This window comes from Schistocerca americana, chromosome 8 (assembly GCF_021461395.2).
Source record: "Schistocerca americana isolate TAMUIC-IGC-003095 chromosome 8, iqSchAmer2.1, whole genome shotgun sequence".
NCBI classification, from domain to species: Eukaryota; Metazoa; Arthropoda; class Insecta; order Orthoptera; family Acrididae; genus Schistocerca; species Schistocerca americana.
In genome coordinates, this window is record NC_060126.1 from 277,099,171 (window position 1) to 277,114,230 (window position 15,060).

Below are 15,060 nucleotides of genomic sequence, written 5' to 3' on the forward strand. Positions count from 1 at the left end.
AAAAGGCGCTCTTTTCAGTTGTGAGCGCACTGTGAGCGAGTAAAGGTGCCTAAAACAACGATGTCTCCCACCAAGTAGGACGGCCCGGTGAGAGGCTTCGCCTTAATGAATGCAGCCCACCTAACACAACTGCTACACACTTCCTTGTTCATGGCAATTCTCAGCCGCATTCTGCAGGGTCAGTGAAGACGCTCCTGCAGCCCTTTCGATGGGAAATGTTCGATCATCCACAACACAGCCTTAATTGGCTCGTCCTGAGTATCGTCTCTGTTCACATGAAACGCTGGATACGAAGACAACACTTCGGCGCAGGCTACGCGCTATAGACCAGCGTAGAGAATTATGGGCAAGCACTGGCGGCTGCCTTCTATGACGATGGTGTTCGAAATTTGGTATAACGTTCCGACAAATGTCGGAGCGGCGACTATGTAGAGAAGCATCTGGGAAGTGTAGCTAACTCTTGCAAATAAAACGTTTCTGATTTTCACTGTGGTTTCCATTTAGCGACCGATCGGAACTTACTTTCTGCACAACTCTCTTACTTTTGTACAGCACGCATAATATAGTGACCTGAAGTACTGTTGCTGACAATCAGGAGTAGTAATACTCAAAAGATCGCATTTTTAGCGTTTTGTACGTTCCTATACATTATAGTTTCCCCTTTGTACTTTGGACTAATTCCAGGATCTGTCATCTGACATAACAGTGAGTGACATCTTTCCTTGTCGTTACAATTCAGAGCAAGTATCTCTTTTCACATTCTCAAACCCACCTGAGATCTACACGACCCCAACTACAACTCTTTGCTACCATTTACTCTCATACTTATTGTACAAAGCACTGAATGTAGCTGTTATCCAAAGTAACCTGGCTTTTGGCTGTACAATATCAAGCTGAGGTTTTTAGTTTGGTTCTTGGCACGAGAAGGTACAAATATTGCTTTGATCAGAATCTCTAACGACAGTTCATTCACTTTAGTAATGATAAACGATATTTGCCTATAATGATTGACTGAAATAACAGTCCACAAACGCATTGTTACATTCCCTGCACGGTAACGCATTGGATATGATGTTACGTTGTCACTACTTGACTGTAACTCACCTGTGTAGCCGAGATCACTGAGGCACGCCTTTGCGGGTGTGCTCGACTCAGAGGTAGACGGTTCGAACCTTGTCAGTGGCACAAAATTTCACAACTAGTATTTGTTTGGTAATCGGGGCAGGAATCGTGGCATTAAATTCTTGATGCCGCGCGGAGTAGCCGCGCGGTTAGAGGTGCCATGTCACTGATTGCGCGGCCCCTCTCGCTGGAGGTTCGAGTCCTCCCTCGAGCATGGGTGTGTGTGTTGTTCTTAGCATAAGTTAGTTTAAGTAGTGTGTAAGTCTAGGGACCGATGATCTCAGCCGTTTGGTCGCTTAGTAATTCACACACATTTGAACATTTTTTGAAATTCTTGATCACCAGACTTGGCGCCAAAGTCTCGGATTAAATTCCAAAATTATACGCAGTGGATCCTGAAGTGAGGGCATGCGACACTGTTGATGGTTGCAGTCGGCGGCCCCCTTGGTGCTATTCGAGAGGAACAGGCTATGTGCTCGCACCGGGTTTCATCCTCTCCCTTCTACCATCATCACGAGCAGGAGTAACATACAACACAAACTTAACACTACGCTTTAAACGCATCCATTACACTCACGTAAACTCTTCAGATACATTTTTAAGACATCACGAAAACACTTCTTGGAAAGGGCTCATTTTGTGCGGATGGCTCTGAGCACTATGGAACTTAGCACCTGAGGTCATCAGTCCCTTAGAGCTACTTAAACCTAAGTAACCTGAGGACAACACACAAATCCATGCCTGAGGCAGGATTCGAACCTGCGATCGTAGCAGTCGCGCGGTTCTTGACTGAAACGCCTAGAACCGCTCGGCCATCGCGGCCAGCTTGTGCGGAGGAAGGAAGCCTATTTGGAAGAAAGCTATTTCCAGTCAGGCAACTGGACACCTCCTTGAGATCACCCAGCGAACTATACAAAAAAAATCTTTTTTATCTTACCCTTTTTTTTTTACTTAAGTGATTGGGCTTAAGTCGTAGCTTCTAGATGAAGGACCTCTTCAGACGGAGAGGCTGTTTTCCCACAAACTACAAAATCCCACCATTTATCTGTTACCCTCGTGGATTCCGTCCAGTGAAATGTTCTCCTCGTAATGCGGGCCCAGGCTTAGATCCGCCACATATATCTTCCTCCACTAGGCTGTCACGCAGGAGCCTTATCTCCGTGGGGCTCTGTACGTCTCGAGGCACGCAAACGTGGCCCACTACCCCCTCCTTAAATCACAAGCACGCCGTCTCCATAGCAACGGCTGTCCTAACGATCCTGATTATAGGGGAAGGGGGTGGGGAGAGGGGAGGAAGACAAGAGCGTAGATAAGTTCATTCGACACACCGTGATTATGACTCCGCCGGTCCCAACTTTTTCGCCGCATACGGAATTCACTCATCTTAATGAGGAGACAGATCGCAACCGCAATCATCTGTAACTAAAAACTACAAAACAATTGTTACGTATTATGGGGATTCAATACAGCTGTTGCTTACAGAACAAGTCGTTTTATCTACGAGTTACTTGCCGACAATTGCAGACTGGATGGCTCGTATCAAGAGATTTCTTCTTCTTCTTCTTCTTCTTACAGCTATTCACTCGATATTTGGTTCTGATGAAACTCTCACCACATATCTGGTAAGGGGCAGTATGGAGGAAAGTAAGCACGATTTCTTACAAAATAAAGCTCAGCACTAATTAAAAAAATTTCTAATATACCAGTGCTTCTACCGTACAACAGGTAAGTAAAAACATTTTAACTTTACTATAGGTACCTAACTATTCTTAACTGAGAGGGTGGGTATGAGATTTGTATATATGATCAAAAAGGGAATGTTCAGGCACATGCAACAACTTTCTGTATTCATATTTTTAGTGGTTTTTGGCCGTTAACACAAGGTACTGCGCATGGGAAGTACAACGCTACTCTCGAACCTTCTAGATCGCAGAGCCACCCGCTATTTTCAGTTGCAAAGAGAACAGTGGCGAAGGGCTATAGAATTTTGTCAGTGATGAAAAATTCAGTAAAATAGTCTACGATCGTAATTGCAGTAGTTAATGTAATACTTCTTGTTGATCGCTCTTTTAATTGTATAAACTTTTTGTGCACTTCGATGTTAAGCAAATATCATTTTTAGCCTGAGAAGTAGCAATTTTCCCAATGAACGGCATGAAATCATTAAGAGTTCACGATAACACGTTTATACAATAATAAGTGATCAAAATGGAGTCTTAGATTATCTTAATTTAATTTTAGGCTTTCACGGCGAACACTTACTGATGGTCAGTGTCCATTATATGCTCACGCTCTGGCTTTCTTCAAGCAACTGACACTGAATTGATACGTGTCTCTGTAACGGAGTAGGGGACGAGTTTGGTTTCCGAAGACCGCTTTTGTTTTGGGGGGGGGGGGGGGGAGGAGGATGGCTGCTGGGAGGACAGTTCACCTACCATTCTCCTGGTATGCTATTGCACACACTTATATGCCAGTGAGAATGTATACCGACCAAAATACTTCTAAAGTAGCATGAAATGTATCCCGGGCATTTATAATAAAAATTAGATTTATCTGTCATGTTACTCAATTACCTCACTGTGCCGTTTAAAGAACATTTTTCTATTTCGTGTTTGAAATACGTTAGCAAGCGAGAAGCTGGGTTTGGTAAGGTGCCAGGTCACAAAAAGCCTAGCACCTCTTCTTGAAAATACAAATTTATTTCAGCAAACACTTCTTGAGAATTACTTTTAGCACTGAAATTTCACAAGTGAAATTAGCCGCGCGGGGTAGCCGCGTGGTCTCGGGCGCCTCACCACGATACCCTGCGTCGGAGGTTCGAGTCCTCCCTCGGGCATGGGTTTGTGTACGTTGTCTTTTGCGTAAGTTAGTTTAAGTTATATTAAGTAATGTGTAAGCCTAGGGTTCAGGAGTGGAATTAAAATACAAGGTGAAAGGATATCAATGATACGATTCGCTGATGACATTGCTATCCTGAGTGAAAGTGAAGAAGAATTAAATGATCTGCTGAACGGAATGAACAGTCTAATGACTACACAGTATGCTTTGAGAGTAAATCGGAGAAAGACGAAGGTAATGAGAAGTAGTAGAAATGAGAACAGCGAGAAACTTAACATCAGGATTGATGATCACGAAGTCAATGAAGTTAAGGAATTCTGCTACCTAGGCAGCAAAATAACCAATGACGGACGGAGCAAGGAGGACATCAAAAGCAGACTCGCTATGGCAAAAAAGGCATTTCTGGCCAAGAGAAGTCTACTAATATCAAATACCGGCCTTAATTTGAGGAAGAAATTTCTGAGGATGTACGTCTGGAGTACAGCATTGTATGGTAGTGAAACATGGACTGTGGGAATACCGGAAGAGAAGAGAATCGAAGCATTTGAGATGTGGTGCTATAGACAAATGTTGAAAATTAGGTGGACTGATAAGGTAAGGAATGAGGAGGTTCTACGCAGAATCGGAGAGGAAAGGAATATGTGGAAAACACTGATAAGAAGAAGAGACAGGGAATGACTTCCATGGTACTGGAGGGAGCTGTAGAGGGCAAAAACTGTAGAGGAAGACAGAGATTGGAATACGTCAAGCAAATAATTGAGGACGTAGGTTGCAAGTGATACTCTGAGATGAAGAGGTTAGCACAGGAAAGGAATTCGTGGCGGGCCGCATCAAACCAGTCAGTAGACTGATGACCAAAAAAAAAAAAAAAAAAAAGCCTAGGGACTGATGACCTCACCAGTTTAATGAAAGGAAGTGAGCAGTAAGGATTTAGTGTTTGAAATTTGAGCAATTTTCAGTTGAAGTTTGAAACTATGACATGACTTAGAGATTCTGTCTCAAAATAAATGCAATAAAACACAATACGAATCCTGATACTACTAGGGCTGGCACACAAACATTTCAGTTCATACACGTTCCAAAGAAAACCAAAAATACATCAAGCATGAATAAACATTTAATTAATACATCTATTAACCATGTCAGCATATCAGATCATAAGAGGCAATGATCAGCTATAAAACAATGTGAATACAATATTTACGTAAATCAGAGAAATATTATTTAAACTTTTAAAAATAAGGTGTTCTTTAAGTTTGGAAACACACAGAACTGGATGGGGGGCTAAGACTGGACGGCACGGAGGATGACTGGTGACAGTTGACTCCAAGGTGTCGGATTGTTGCAGATGACGCAGCGCTTATATTTGCGCGAACTCTACGAATTCGAAAACTCTATTACAGCACGCTGTTTCTCGCGCACCGAGATAGTTACGTTACACACCGCCATGTTACACGCTACAATTCGAAGCCCTCTAGCGGCAGAGCCCTGCGCATACGTAGAAATGAAGAATGAATATGTAGAATGTAAATAAATGTATTTTTTATTTAAACAAAAAATTCGAAAGCATTGCTTTTCAGCACGCCCTCTTACAATACCGCAAACTCCAGGCTTGCCTAGCATCTGCATTTACGAGGGATGTGTTCAGTAAATAACGCCATACATTTTTCTTCTGAAAGTAGGTTGGTGTTACTCAGGATTCCAATAAACCATACTATTTCTCATTCTTTTGGCTACAAAATCCTATTTTCGACATAATCGCCATTCAATGGAATAGTGATACGCCACTTTACTGGGAGTGTCTTTATGCCGGCATGATACAACTCTTTTGGTCCGTAGAAACCAATGTTCAGCTGCATCAATTATCTCCTCATCATACACGTACAGAACATTTTTCATTGAGCTGCGAGATACGGGCTGTCGGGTGGATGAGGAAGAACAGTACAATGAAATTTTATGAGATCCTATCGATGCGCAGACTTGTGTGAGGCCTTGCGTTGTCATAGAAAAGAAATAGTTCGTTTGCATTTATGTGGCAACGAACACCTCGAATGGGAGTGCCCGCGCGTTCCAACATTGCACAACTGTGTGCGCCCGGCCGGCACGCGGGATATCGGAGAGATTTACGTGACCTTCATGAGATTACAGATGCCTCTCCCAACGACTCGCCGTGCTTTTGTTCAAAGCCAGGTCTCCGTAGATATTCTGCAAGCGCATATGAATATCTGAGATGTTCTGCTTTTCCGCTAAAAGAAAATTAGTAACACCTCTATGTTACAACACCACTTGAAGGCTACATATAGCCATTTAATAATTTTTTCATGATGCGGAGCCACAGTCATAACATATTTCTATAAAATCAGTACCGCCATTAGACTGTTGTGCTACATTTGCACTTACACAATCATGATTTCGGCTTCAAAGTGCTATTCTCAAGTGTTTCAAGTGTTATACATTGCCTAAGATACGTGAGTATGCCATTTTAGGCAATGTATAACACTTAAAACACTTTGAAGCCGAAATCATAATTATATAAGTGTAAATGTAACACTGTAAATAAACAACAGTCTAATGGCGGTACTGACTTTAAAGAACTATATATATAGCCGCCACCTATCGAAACTTCATTAAACTATAAAGACTGAAGCGGGAATATTTCACGATGTCGCAAACAAATTCCACACTTTTAAGCGAAACTGGCCGAGCAAAAAAGTGTTGCGTTACTTACTGAATGATCATACAGTGAAGGCTTTCACGACCGGATGTTTCAGCTGCTGAGAATTCTTCCGGGTTGTATGGCCGTGGTCGATGGATCTCTTCAATCCCTGACGATAGGAGACAGCGATGGAAGAACACGGTTTCTCTACCCTTCATCAAAAAAGTAACGGATCAAATCGGCAAGATTCTAAGGAAACATGACATTCGACCGATTTTCAGACCAACTAAGAAAATAGGACAAGCACTTCGTTCCGTTAAGGGTAAACGTCCCCCTCTGTGGTGTATATAAGATTCCATGTACGTGTGGCAAGGTCTACATGGGAACTACGAAGAGAAGCGTGAATGCACGGTTGAAGGAACATAAAAGTCTTTGCCGACTAGGGAAAACAGACAAATCAGCCGTGGCGGAACATGCTCTTCAATCAGGTGATCACGTAGTGAAATTTTCGGAAACTGAAGTTTTATGTACTTTGGCGAACTATTATCCACGGCTATATAGGGAAGCCATCGAAATATATAAGCATGGGGATAATTTTAACAGAAAAGAAGAAGCCATGAAACTCAGTGATAAATGGACTGTAGCGCTACAGATTTGATGAGAAGTTTTTATCTTTGACGTACTATGATCGATAGTTAAAAAATTTATATTCGACAAGGTTTATCTCTGCTATCACGTGAAATCCAGACCACGCCCACTTTCCACGGTATTTAGGCCGCTCTTCTACGTCCGACTTGTCAGTCGGCAAGACACAGCAGAACCAGGTGCATCTCCGAAGATGTCCAATGTAGCCTTGGATGAAACGTCAGGGATTGAAGAGTTTTATGGACCATGGCCATACAACCTGGAAGAATTCTCAGTTACTGAATGATCCTCTTATATTTAAAAATGAGTTCTCTCAGTGTTTCCATACTTTCGTCGAATCCTTGAAGCTCCCTACTTAGCACTCATGTACAACCGCTCGCTCACCGATGGATCTGTACCTACAGATTGGAAAATTGCGCAGGTCGCACCAGTGTTTAAGATGGGTAGTAGGAGTAATCCATCTAACTACAGACCTATATCATTGACGTCGGTTTGCAGTAGGGTTTTGGAGCATATACTGTATTCAAACATTATGAATCACCTCGAAGGGAACGATCTATTGATACGTAATCAGCATGGTTTCAGAAATCATCGTTCTTGTGCAACGCAGCTAGCTCTTTATTCGCACGAAGTAATGGCCGCTATCGACAGGGGATCTCAAGTTGATTCCGTATTTCTAGATTTCCGGAAAGCTTTTGACACCGTTCCTCACAAGCGACTTCTAATCAAGCTGCTCGCCTATGGGGTATCGTCTCAGTTGTGCGACTGGATTCGTGATTTCCTGTCAGGAAGGTCGCAGTTCGTAGTAATAGACGGCAAATCATCGAGTAAAACTGAAGTGATATCAGGTGTTCCCCAGGGAAGCGTCCTGGCACCTCTGCTGTTCCTGATCTATATAAATGACCTGGGTGACAATCTGAGCAGTTCTCTTAGGTTGTTCGCAGATGATGCTGTAATTTACCGTCTAGTAAGGTCATCCGAAGATCAGTATCAGCTGCAAAGCGATTTAGAAAAGATTGCTGTATGGTGTGGTAGGTGGCAGTTGTCACTAAATAACGAAAAGTGTGAGGTGATCCACACGAGTTCCAAAAGAAATCCGTTGGAATTCGATTACTCGATAAATAGTACAATTCTCAAGGCTGTCAATTCAACTAAGTACCTGGGTGTTAAAATTACGAACAACTTCAGTTGGAAAGACCACATAGATAATATTGTGGGGAAGGCGAGGCAAAGGTTGCGTTTCATTTGCAGGACACTTAGAAGATGCAACAAGTCCACTAAAGAGACAGCTTACACTACACTCGTTCGTCCTCTGTTAGAATATTGCTGCGCGGTGTGGGATCCTTACCAGGTGGGATTGACGGAGGACATCGAAAGGGTGCAAAAAAGGGCAGCTCGTTTTGTATTATCACGTAATAGGGGAGAGAGTGTGGCAGATATGATACGCGAATTGGGATGGAAGTCATTACAGCAAAGACGTTTTTCGTCGCGGCGAGATCTATTTACGAAATTTCAGTCACCAACTTTCTCTTCCGAATGCGAAAATATTTTGTTGAGCCCAACCTACATAGGTAGGAATGATCATCAAAATAAAATAAGAGAAATCAGAGCTCGAACAGAAAGGTTTAGGTGTTAGTTTTTCCCGCGCGCTGTTCGGGAGTGGAATGGTAGAGAGATAGTATGGTTGTGGTTCGATGAAACCTCTGCCAAGCACTTAAATGTGAATTGCAGAGTAGTCATGTGGATGTAGATGTATTACTTCTCAGTATTCCTTGGATATAATAGAAAGTTTTAACTTCTACAGTGAAAAACGATAGTTCGTTGTTGCAGTAGTACATCCAGATCCTTCCAGCGCTTTGCGTGTCGGGCAATAAGTCCCCACTGCTGCCAACTGTAGTAATTTGTCTGACGAGCTATACTCGCTTTGCTTCCTGTGAATGTGAAATCTAAACTTTTTGGTCATTTTGCATATGAAGACGATTGTTCTGAACAATTAGCAGCCCGGACACCTCGTCGTCAGATACAGTGTAGAGAGGGGTATGGCAGTCGTGATGTGACGCTGTGTTGCAGGCACCACGAGGCCCCTGTGTCTCCTCGCACGCTGGCTCGCTACTGCCTGGCCCTGACGGCGCTCTGCAAGGACGCCAGGAACTTCTACGGCCACGACATCGTCAGTGAGTATTCGCTGCCTCACTTGTATTTCTATTTTGCTAACAAACATCCTTACCGCGTCTGACTTCTGGGAAATAAATCTGCGATGCCACAAAAATACATTCCCAGAGAAAGAAAGTCTTGACACAAGGCCGATTCGACTAGGTAATGCGAAAGAAAGATTTAAATTTGCTGGGGTGGATTATAGGGAAATTCAATGAATCTATTAAAGGGACTGTACACAAGATATTACTACAATGAACAGTACCGTGATGATTGGTGTCCTTATCATGTCACTGGTGCGCTGCCGGGACCTCTCTGAGCTATGCTTTCCCATTCATAAAAAACTAAAGCAGTGAGAAAGCGAACAGAAAACGAAATGACACTCCATGCTATGAGAAGGCATCTGGTGTTATTTCGGTGATTACAGAAAGCAGTCAGATTAACAAGGAACTTGACAGTATGTGCCCACTACAGTTGTAAAACTATCATAAGTAAACGTAGATTACAGTAGATTTTCTAGCAGCTTCCAGCCGCGCGTGGTAGCCGCGCGGTCTCAGGCGTCTTGTCACGGTCCGCGCGGTTGCCCCCGTCAGAGGTTCGAGTTCTCCCTCGGGGTGGGTGGGTGTGTTGTCCATAGAGTAAGTCAGTTTACGTTAGATTAAGTAGTGTGTAAGCTTAGGGACCGATGGCCTAAGCAGTTTGTCCCATAAGATCTTACCACAAATTTAAAAAAAAGAAATTATAGCAGCTTTGGTCAGTTAAAGTCATACCCACGATACCTGCACATTGGATGTGTTGAATAACTATCGAGCCTTACCTCAAAACGATTACTTTCTGGATGTATGCGATCAGTATCTTACTAGGTTCCCCTAAAAACCGGAAGCAGTAAACCGTCCAGAAATTGGAAGAGGACATATATATGGCAATGTAACGTACTGAATACTTTTGTTCTACATACTTATACTCTTGTCTGTTACTTAAAATAAACAGTGTTAATAGCGAAATTGAAATTGTTAACGTGTAATTCAGATTTTATTCGAAATTTGTTGATTTGTAACGTGAAACAGAGGGATGTTGTAATAAAACTAGAGAAAACAATTCAGCCTTATCTTACAGAGCGAGAAAACTCAATTTCTTTAACAAAAAGGTAAAATGAAAAAAATTGCAAAACAAAAATCTATCAAACATCGCTTCAGTACTTCCTCAAACTTATATAACACATGTTTCTGTTATTCATAAAAACCTTCGCATTTATCAGCAATAATAGGGAACTCTTGCCTTTCATCATGATGAATGTTTTACTGAGTAAAAAATAAAAGCAATAGTTTGAGCATGTAAAATGGTTGCATAAAAGCGCAGAAGTTACGCAATCGACCATATTTTATTGCTTATAAGACGCAGTTTATATTCTGTAAGGATATAAAATACATAATGGAAAATGCTGAATGATGTGCGGTTTTAATTTTGTGCAAAACAAACAAACAAGGAGAAAGGTCGGTTCCCAGTTTCTGTTTCACACATTCATTCATGTTTTTCCCTACCAATGTTACCAATACTAGGGTAATACTACCATTTACGACTTCATTTATGTACTGAACCAATACTACTACTGAGCAGCAATTTCGATAGAGCACAACTCTAGTGCCCAGTTATCAGTATAGCGTAGTATCGCCTCTGGCACGAATGCATACACCGATTCGGTAGGGAAAGATGCCAAAAAGCTTTTGTATCTTCTCCTGAGGCAAGTCGGCCCACAAGAGTTGTAAATGGCTCTTAATATATGGCTCTTAATATATGGCTCTCAATATATGGCTCTCAATATATGTCTCTCAATATTTGGCTCTCAATATTTGGCTCTTAATAGCCAGGACACTGGGGCACTGGGATGGAGTTGACGCACCAAATGGTCACACACATGCTCTATCAGGTGCGGATCTGGGGATCATGCTGGCCATGGGAGTACCTCAACGTCATGCAGACGGCTCAATTGAGACACCTGATTTATGTGGACGAACACTGCAACTAGTACCACAATACTGTAGCTTCAGGGGTAATGCACGAGGCCGCAGGATGTCCCTGAAGTACGGTAGTGGAATCACATTTCCAAGACCTGAAGTAATACCCGATGGCTTCCCCAACCATGACGGGAGAATTAACACCGTTGTGCTTTTCCGAAACACTGGAAAGGTGACACCTCTCCCTCATTGGCACATTTCACTTGTTTCTATGACCTGTCTGCGTGATTTTGAGACACTCCCGTGGCCATCAAATTCCACATATCTGCCCCCGATATAACATCTGTGGGACTCGCTCGGTCGTGAACTTCGTCGCAATGCTAGTGTCCAGAATATAGAGGACCAGTTACAATGAGTTTGAGGCCCTCTCCAACCAAATCAGAGCATGGATCGAGATCAATGTGTGCAGCGTCATATCGGCAAGTGGACTCATACTGCGAAGTTCTTTGTTAATTTTACTCGATTTTGTAATTACTGAAATAACATCGAATACCCTCTCTTCTCTGAACTTTCATCCCATTTCCTCCCGCCTTTCTGGGTACTTCACTTCGTCACTATAATTTATTACGAATCCGCACAATCCTCTACAGGATCTTGCGTCAGTAAGTGGCTTCACTTCTTCCATCTTCCTTCCTTCGCAAAACATTAGTTCAACTAGCATGAACAAGAGAGAGGAAGAAAACCAATGTACACTCCGTGTGCATACCGGGGGGAGTCATTCCAGATGTGGAAAGGGTCCTTCCGGATGCCATGAAGGGTACAGGATGCACCCATCTGCAGGTGGTCGCTCATGTTGGCACCAATGATGTGAGTCTCTATGGATCAGAGGAAATCCTCTCTGGCTTCCGGCGGCTATCTGATTTGGTGAAGACTGCCAGTCTCGCTAGCGGGATGAAAGCAGAGCTCACCATCTGCAGCATCGTCGACAGGACTGACTGCAGACCTTTGGTACAGAGCCGAGTGGAGGGTCTGAATCAGAGGCTGAGACGGTACTGCGACCGTGTGGGCTGCAGATTCCTCGACTTGCGCCATAGGGTGGTGGGGTTTCGGGTTCCGCTGGATAGGTCAGAAGTCCACTACACGCAACAAGCGGCTACACGGGTAGCAGGGGTTGTTTGGCGTGGGCTGGGCGGTTTTTTAGGTTAGATGCCCTTGGGCAAGTACAGAAAGGGCAACAGCCTCAACGGGTGCGGGGCAAAGTCAGGACATGTGGGGACCAAGCAGCAATCGGTATTGTAATTGTAAACTGTCGAAGCTGCGTTGGTAAAGTACCGGAACTTCAAGCGCTGATAGAAAGCACCGAAGCTGAAATCGTTATAGGTACAGAAAGCTGGCTGAAGCCAGAGATAAATTCTGCCGAAATTTTTACAAAGGTACAGACGGTGTTTAGAAAGTATAGGTTGCATGCAACCGGTGGTGGAGTGTTCGTCGCTGTTAGTAGTAGTTTATCCTGTAGTGAAGTAGAAGTGGCTAGTTCCTGTGAATTATTATGGGTGGAGGTTACACTCAACAACCGAGGTAGGTTAATAATTGGCTCCTTTTACCGACCTCCCTTCTCAGCAGCATTAGTGGCAGAACAACTGAGAGAAAATTTGGAATACATTTCACATAAATTTTCTCAGCATGTTACAGTCTTAGGTGGAGATTTCAATTTACCAGATATAGACTGGGACACTCAGATGTTTAGGACGGGTGGTAGGGACAGAGCATCGAGTGACATTATACTGAGTGCACTATCCGGAAATTACCTCGAGCAATTAAACAGAGAACCGACTCGTGGAGATAACATCTTGGACCTACTGATAACAAACAGACCCGAACTTTTCGACTCTGTATGTGCAGAACAGGGAATCAGTGATCATAAGGCCGTTGCAGCATCCCTGAATATGGAAGTTTATAGGAATATAAAAAAAGGGAGGAAGGTTTATCTGTTTAGTAAGAGTAATAGAAGGCAGATTTCAGACTACCAAACAGACCAAAACGAAAATTTCTGTTCTGACACTGACAATGTTGAGTGTTTATGGAAAAAGTTCAAGGCAATCGTAAAATGCGTTTTAGACAGGTACGTGCCGAGTAAAACTGTGAGGGACGGGAAAAACCCACCGTGGTACAACAGCAAAGTTAGGAAATTACTGCGAAAGCAAAGAGAGCTTCACTGCAAGCATAAACGCAGCCAAAACCTCTCAGACAAACAGAAGCTAAACAATGTCAAAGTTAACGTAAGGAGGGCTATGCGTGAAGCGTTCAGTGAATTCGAAAGTAAAATTCTATGTACCGACTTGACAGAAAATCCTAGGAAGTTCTGGTCTTACGTTAAATCAGTAAGTGGCTCGAAACAGCATATCCAGACACTCCGGGATGATGATGGCATTGAAACAGAGGATGACACGCGTAAAGCTGAAATACTAAACACCTTTTTCCAAAGCTGTTTCACAGAGGAAGACCGCACTGCAGTTCCTTCTCTAAATCCTCGCACAAACGAAAAAATGGCTGACATCTAAATAAGTGTCCAAGGAATAGAAAAGCAACTGGAATCACTCAACAGAGGAAAGTCCATTGGACCTGACGGGATACCAATTCGATTCTACACAGATTACGCGAAAGAAGTTGCCCCCCTTCTACCAGCCGTGTACCGCAAGTCTCTAGAGGAACGGAAGGTTCCAAATGATTGGAGAAGAGCACAGGTAGTCCCAGTCTTCAAGAAGGGTCGTCGAGCAGATGCGCAAAACTATAGACCTATATCTCTGACGTCGATCTGTTGTAGAATTTTAGAACATGTTTTTTGCTCGCGTATCATGTCACTTCTGGAAACCCAGAATCTACTATGTAGGAATCAACATGGATTCCGGAAACAGCGATCGTGTGAGACCCAACCCGCTTTATTTGTTCATGAGACCCAGAAAATATTAGATACAGGCTCCCAGGTAGATGCTATTTTTCTTGACTTCCGGAAGGCGTTCGATACAGTTCCGCACTGTCGCCTGATAAACAAAGTAAGAGCCTACGGAATATCAGACCAGCTGTGTGGCTGGATTGAAGAGTTTTTAGCAAACAGAACACAGCATGTTGTTATCAATGGAGAGACGTCTACAGACGTTAAAGTAACCTCTGGCGTGCCACAGGGGAGTGTTATGGGACCATTGCTTTTCACAATATATATAAATGACCTAGTAGATAGTGTCGGAAGTTCCATGCGGCTTTTCGCGGATGATGCTGTAGTATACAGAGAAGTTGCAGCATTAGAAAATTGTAGTGAAATGCAGGAAGATCTGCAGCGGATAGGCACTTGGTGCAGGGAGTGGCAACTGACCCTCAACATAGACAAATGTAATGTATTGCGAATACATAGAAAGAAGGATCCTTTCTTGTATGATTATATGATAGCGGAACAAACACTGGTAGCAGTTACTTCTGTAAAATATCTGGGAGTATGCGTGCGGAACGATTTGAAGTGGAATAATCATATAAAATTAATTGTTGGTAAGGCGGGTACCAGGTTGAGATTCATTGGGAGAGTCCTTAGAAAATGTAGTCCATCAACAAAGGAGGTGGCTTACAAAACACTCGTTCGACCCATACTTGAGTATTGCTCATGAGTGTGGGATCCGTACCAGATCGGGTTGACGGAGG

At 43.1% G+C, this 15,060-nt stretch overlaps 1 protein-coding gene across 1 annotated transcript in view; it reads left to right on the top strand.

Annotated features, from left to right (window-relative positions):
• The window catches only part of LOC124544719 (uncharacterized protein CG3556-like), a 113,926-nt gene that overhangs the window by 1,889 nt on the left and 96,977 nt on the right, over positions 1-15,060 (top strand). The window contains exon 2 of the mRNA XM_047123364.1: positions 9,332-9,435. Within this exon, the coding sequence (XP_046979320.1) occupies positions 9,332-9,435 (104 nt within the window). The remainder of the gene's footprint in view (positions 1-9,331; positions 9,436-15,060) is intronic.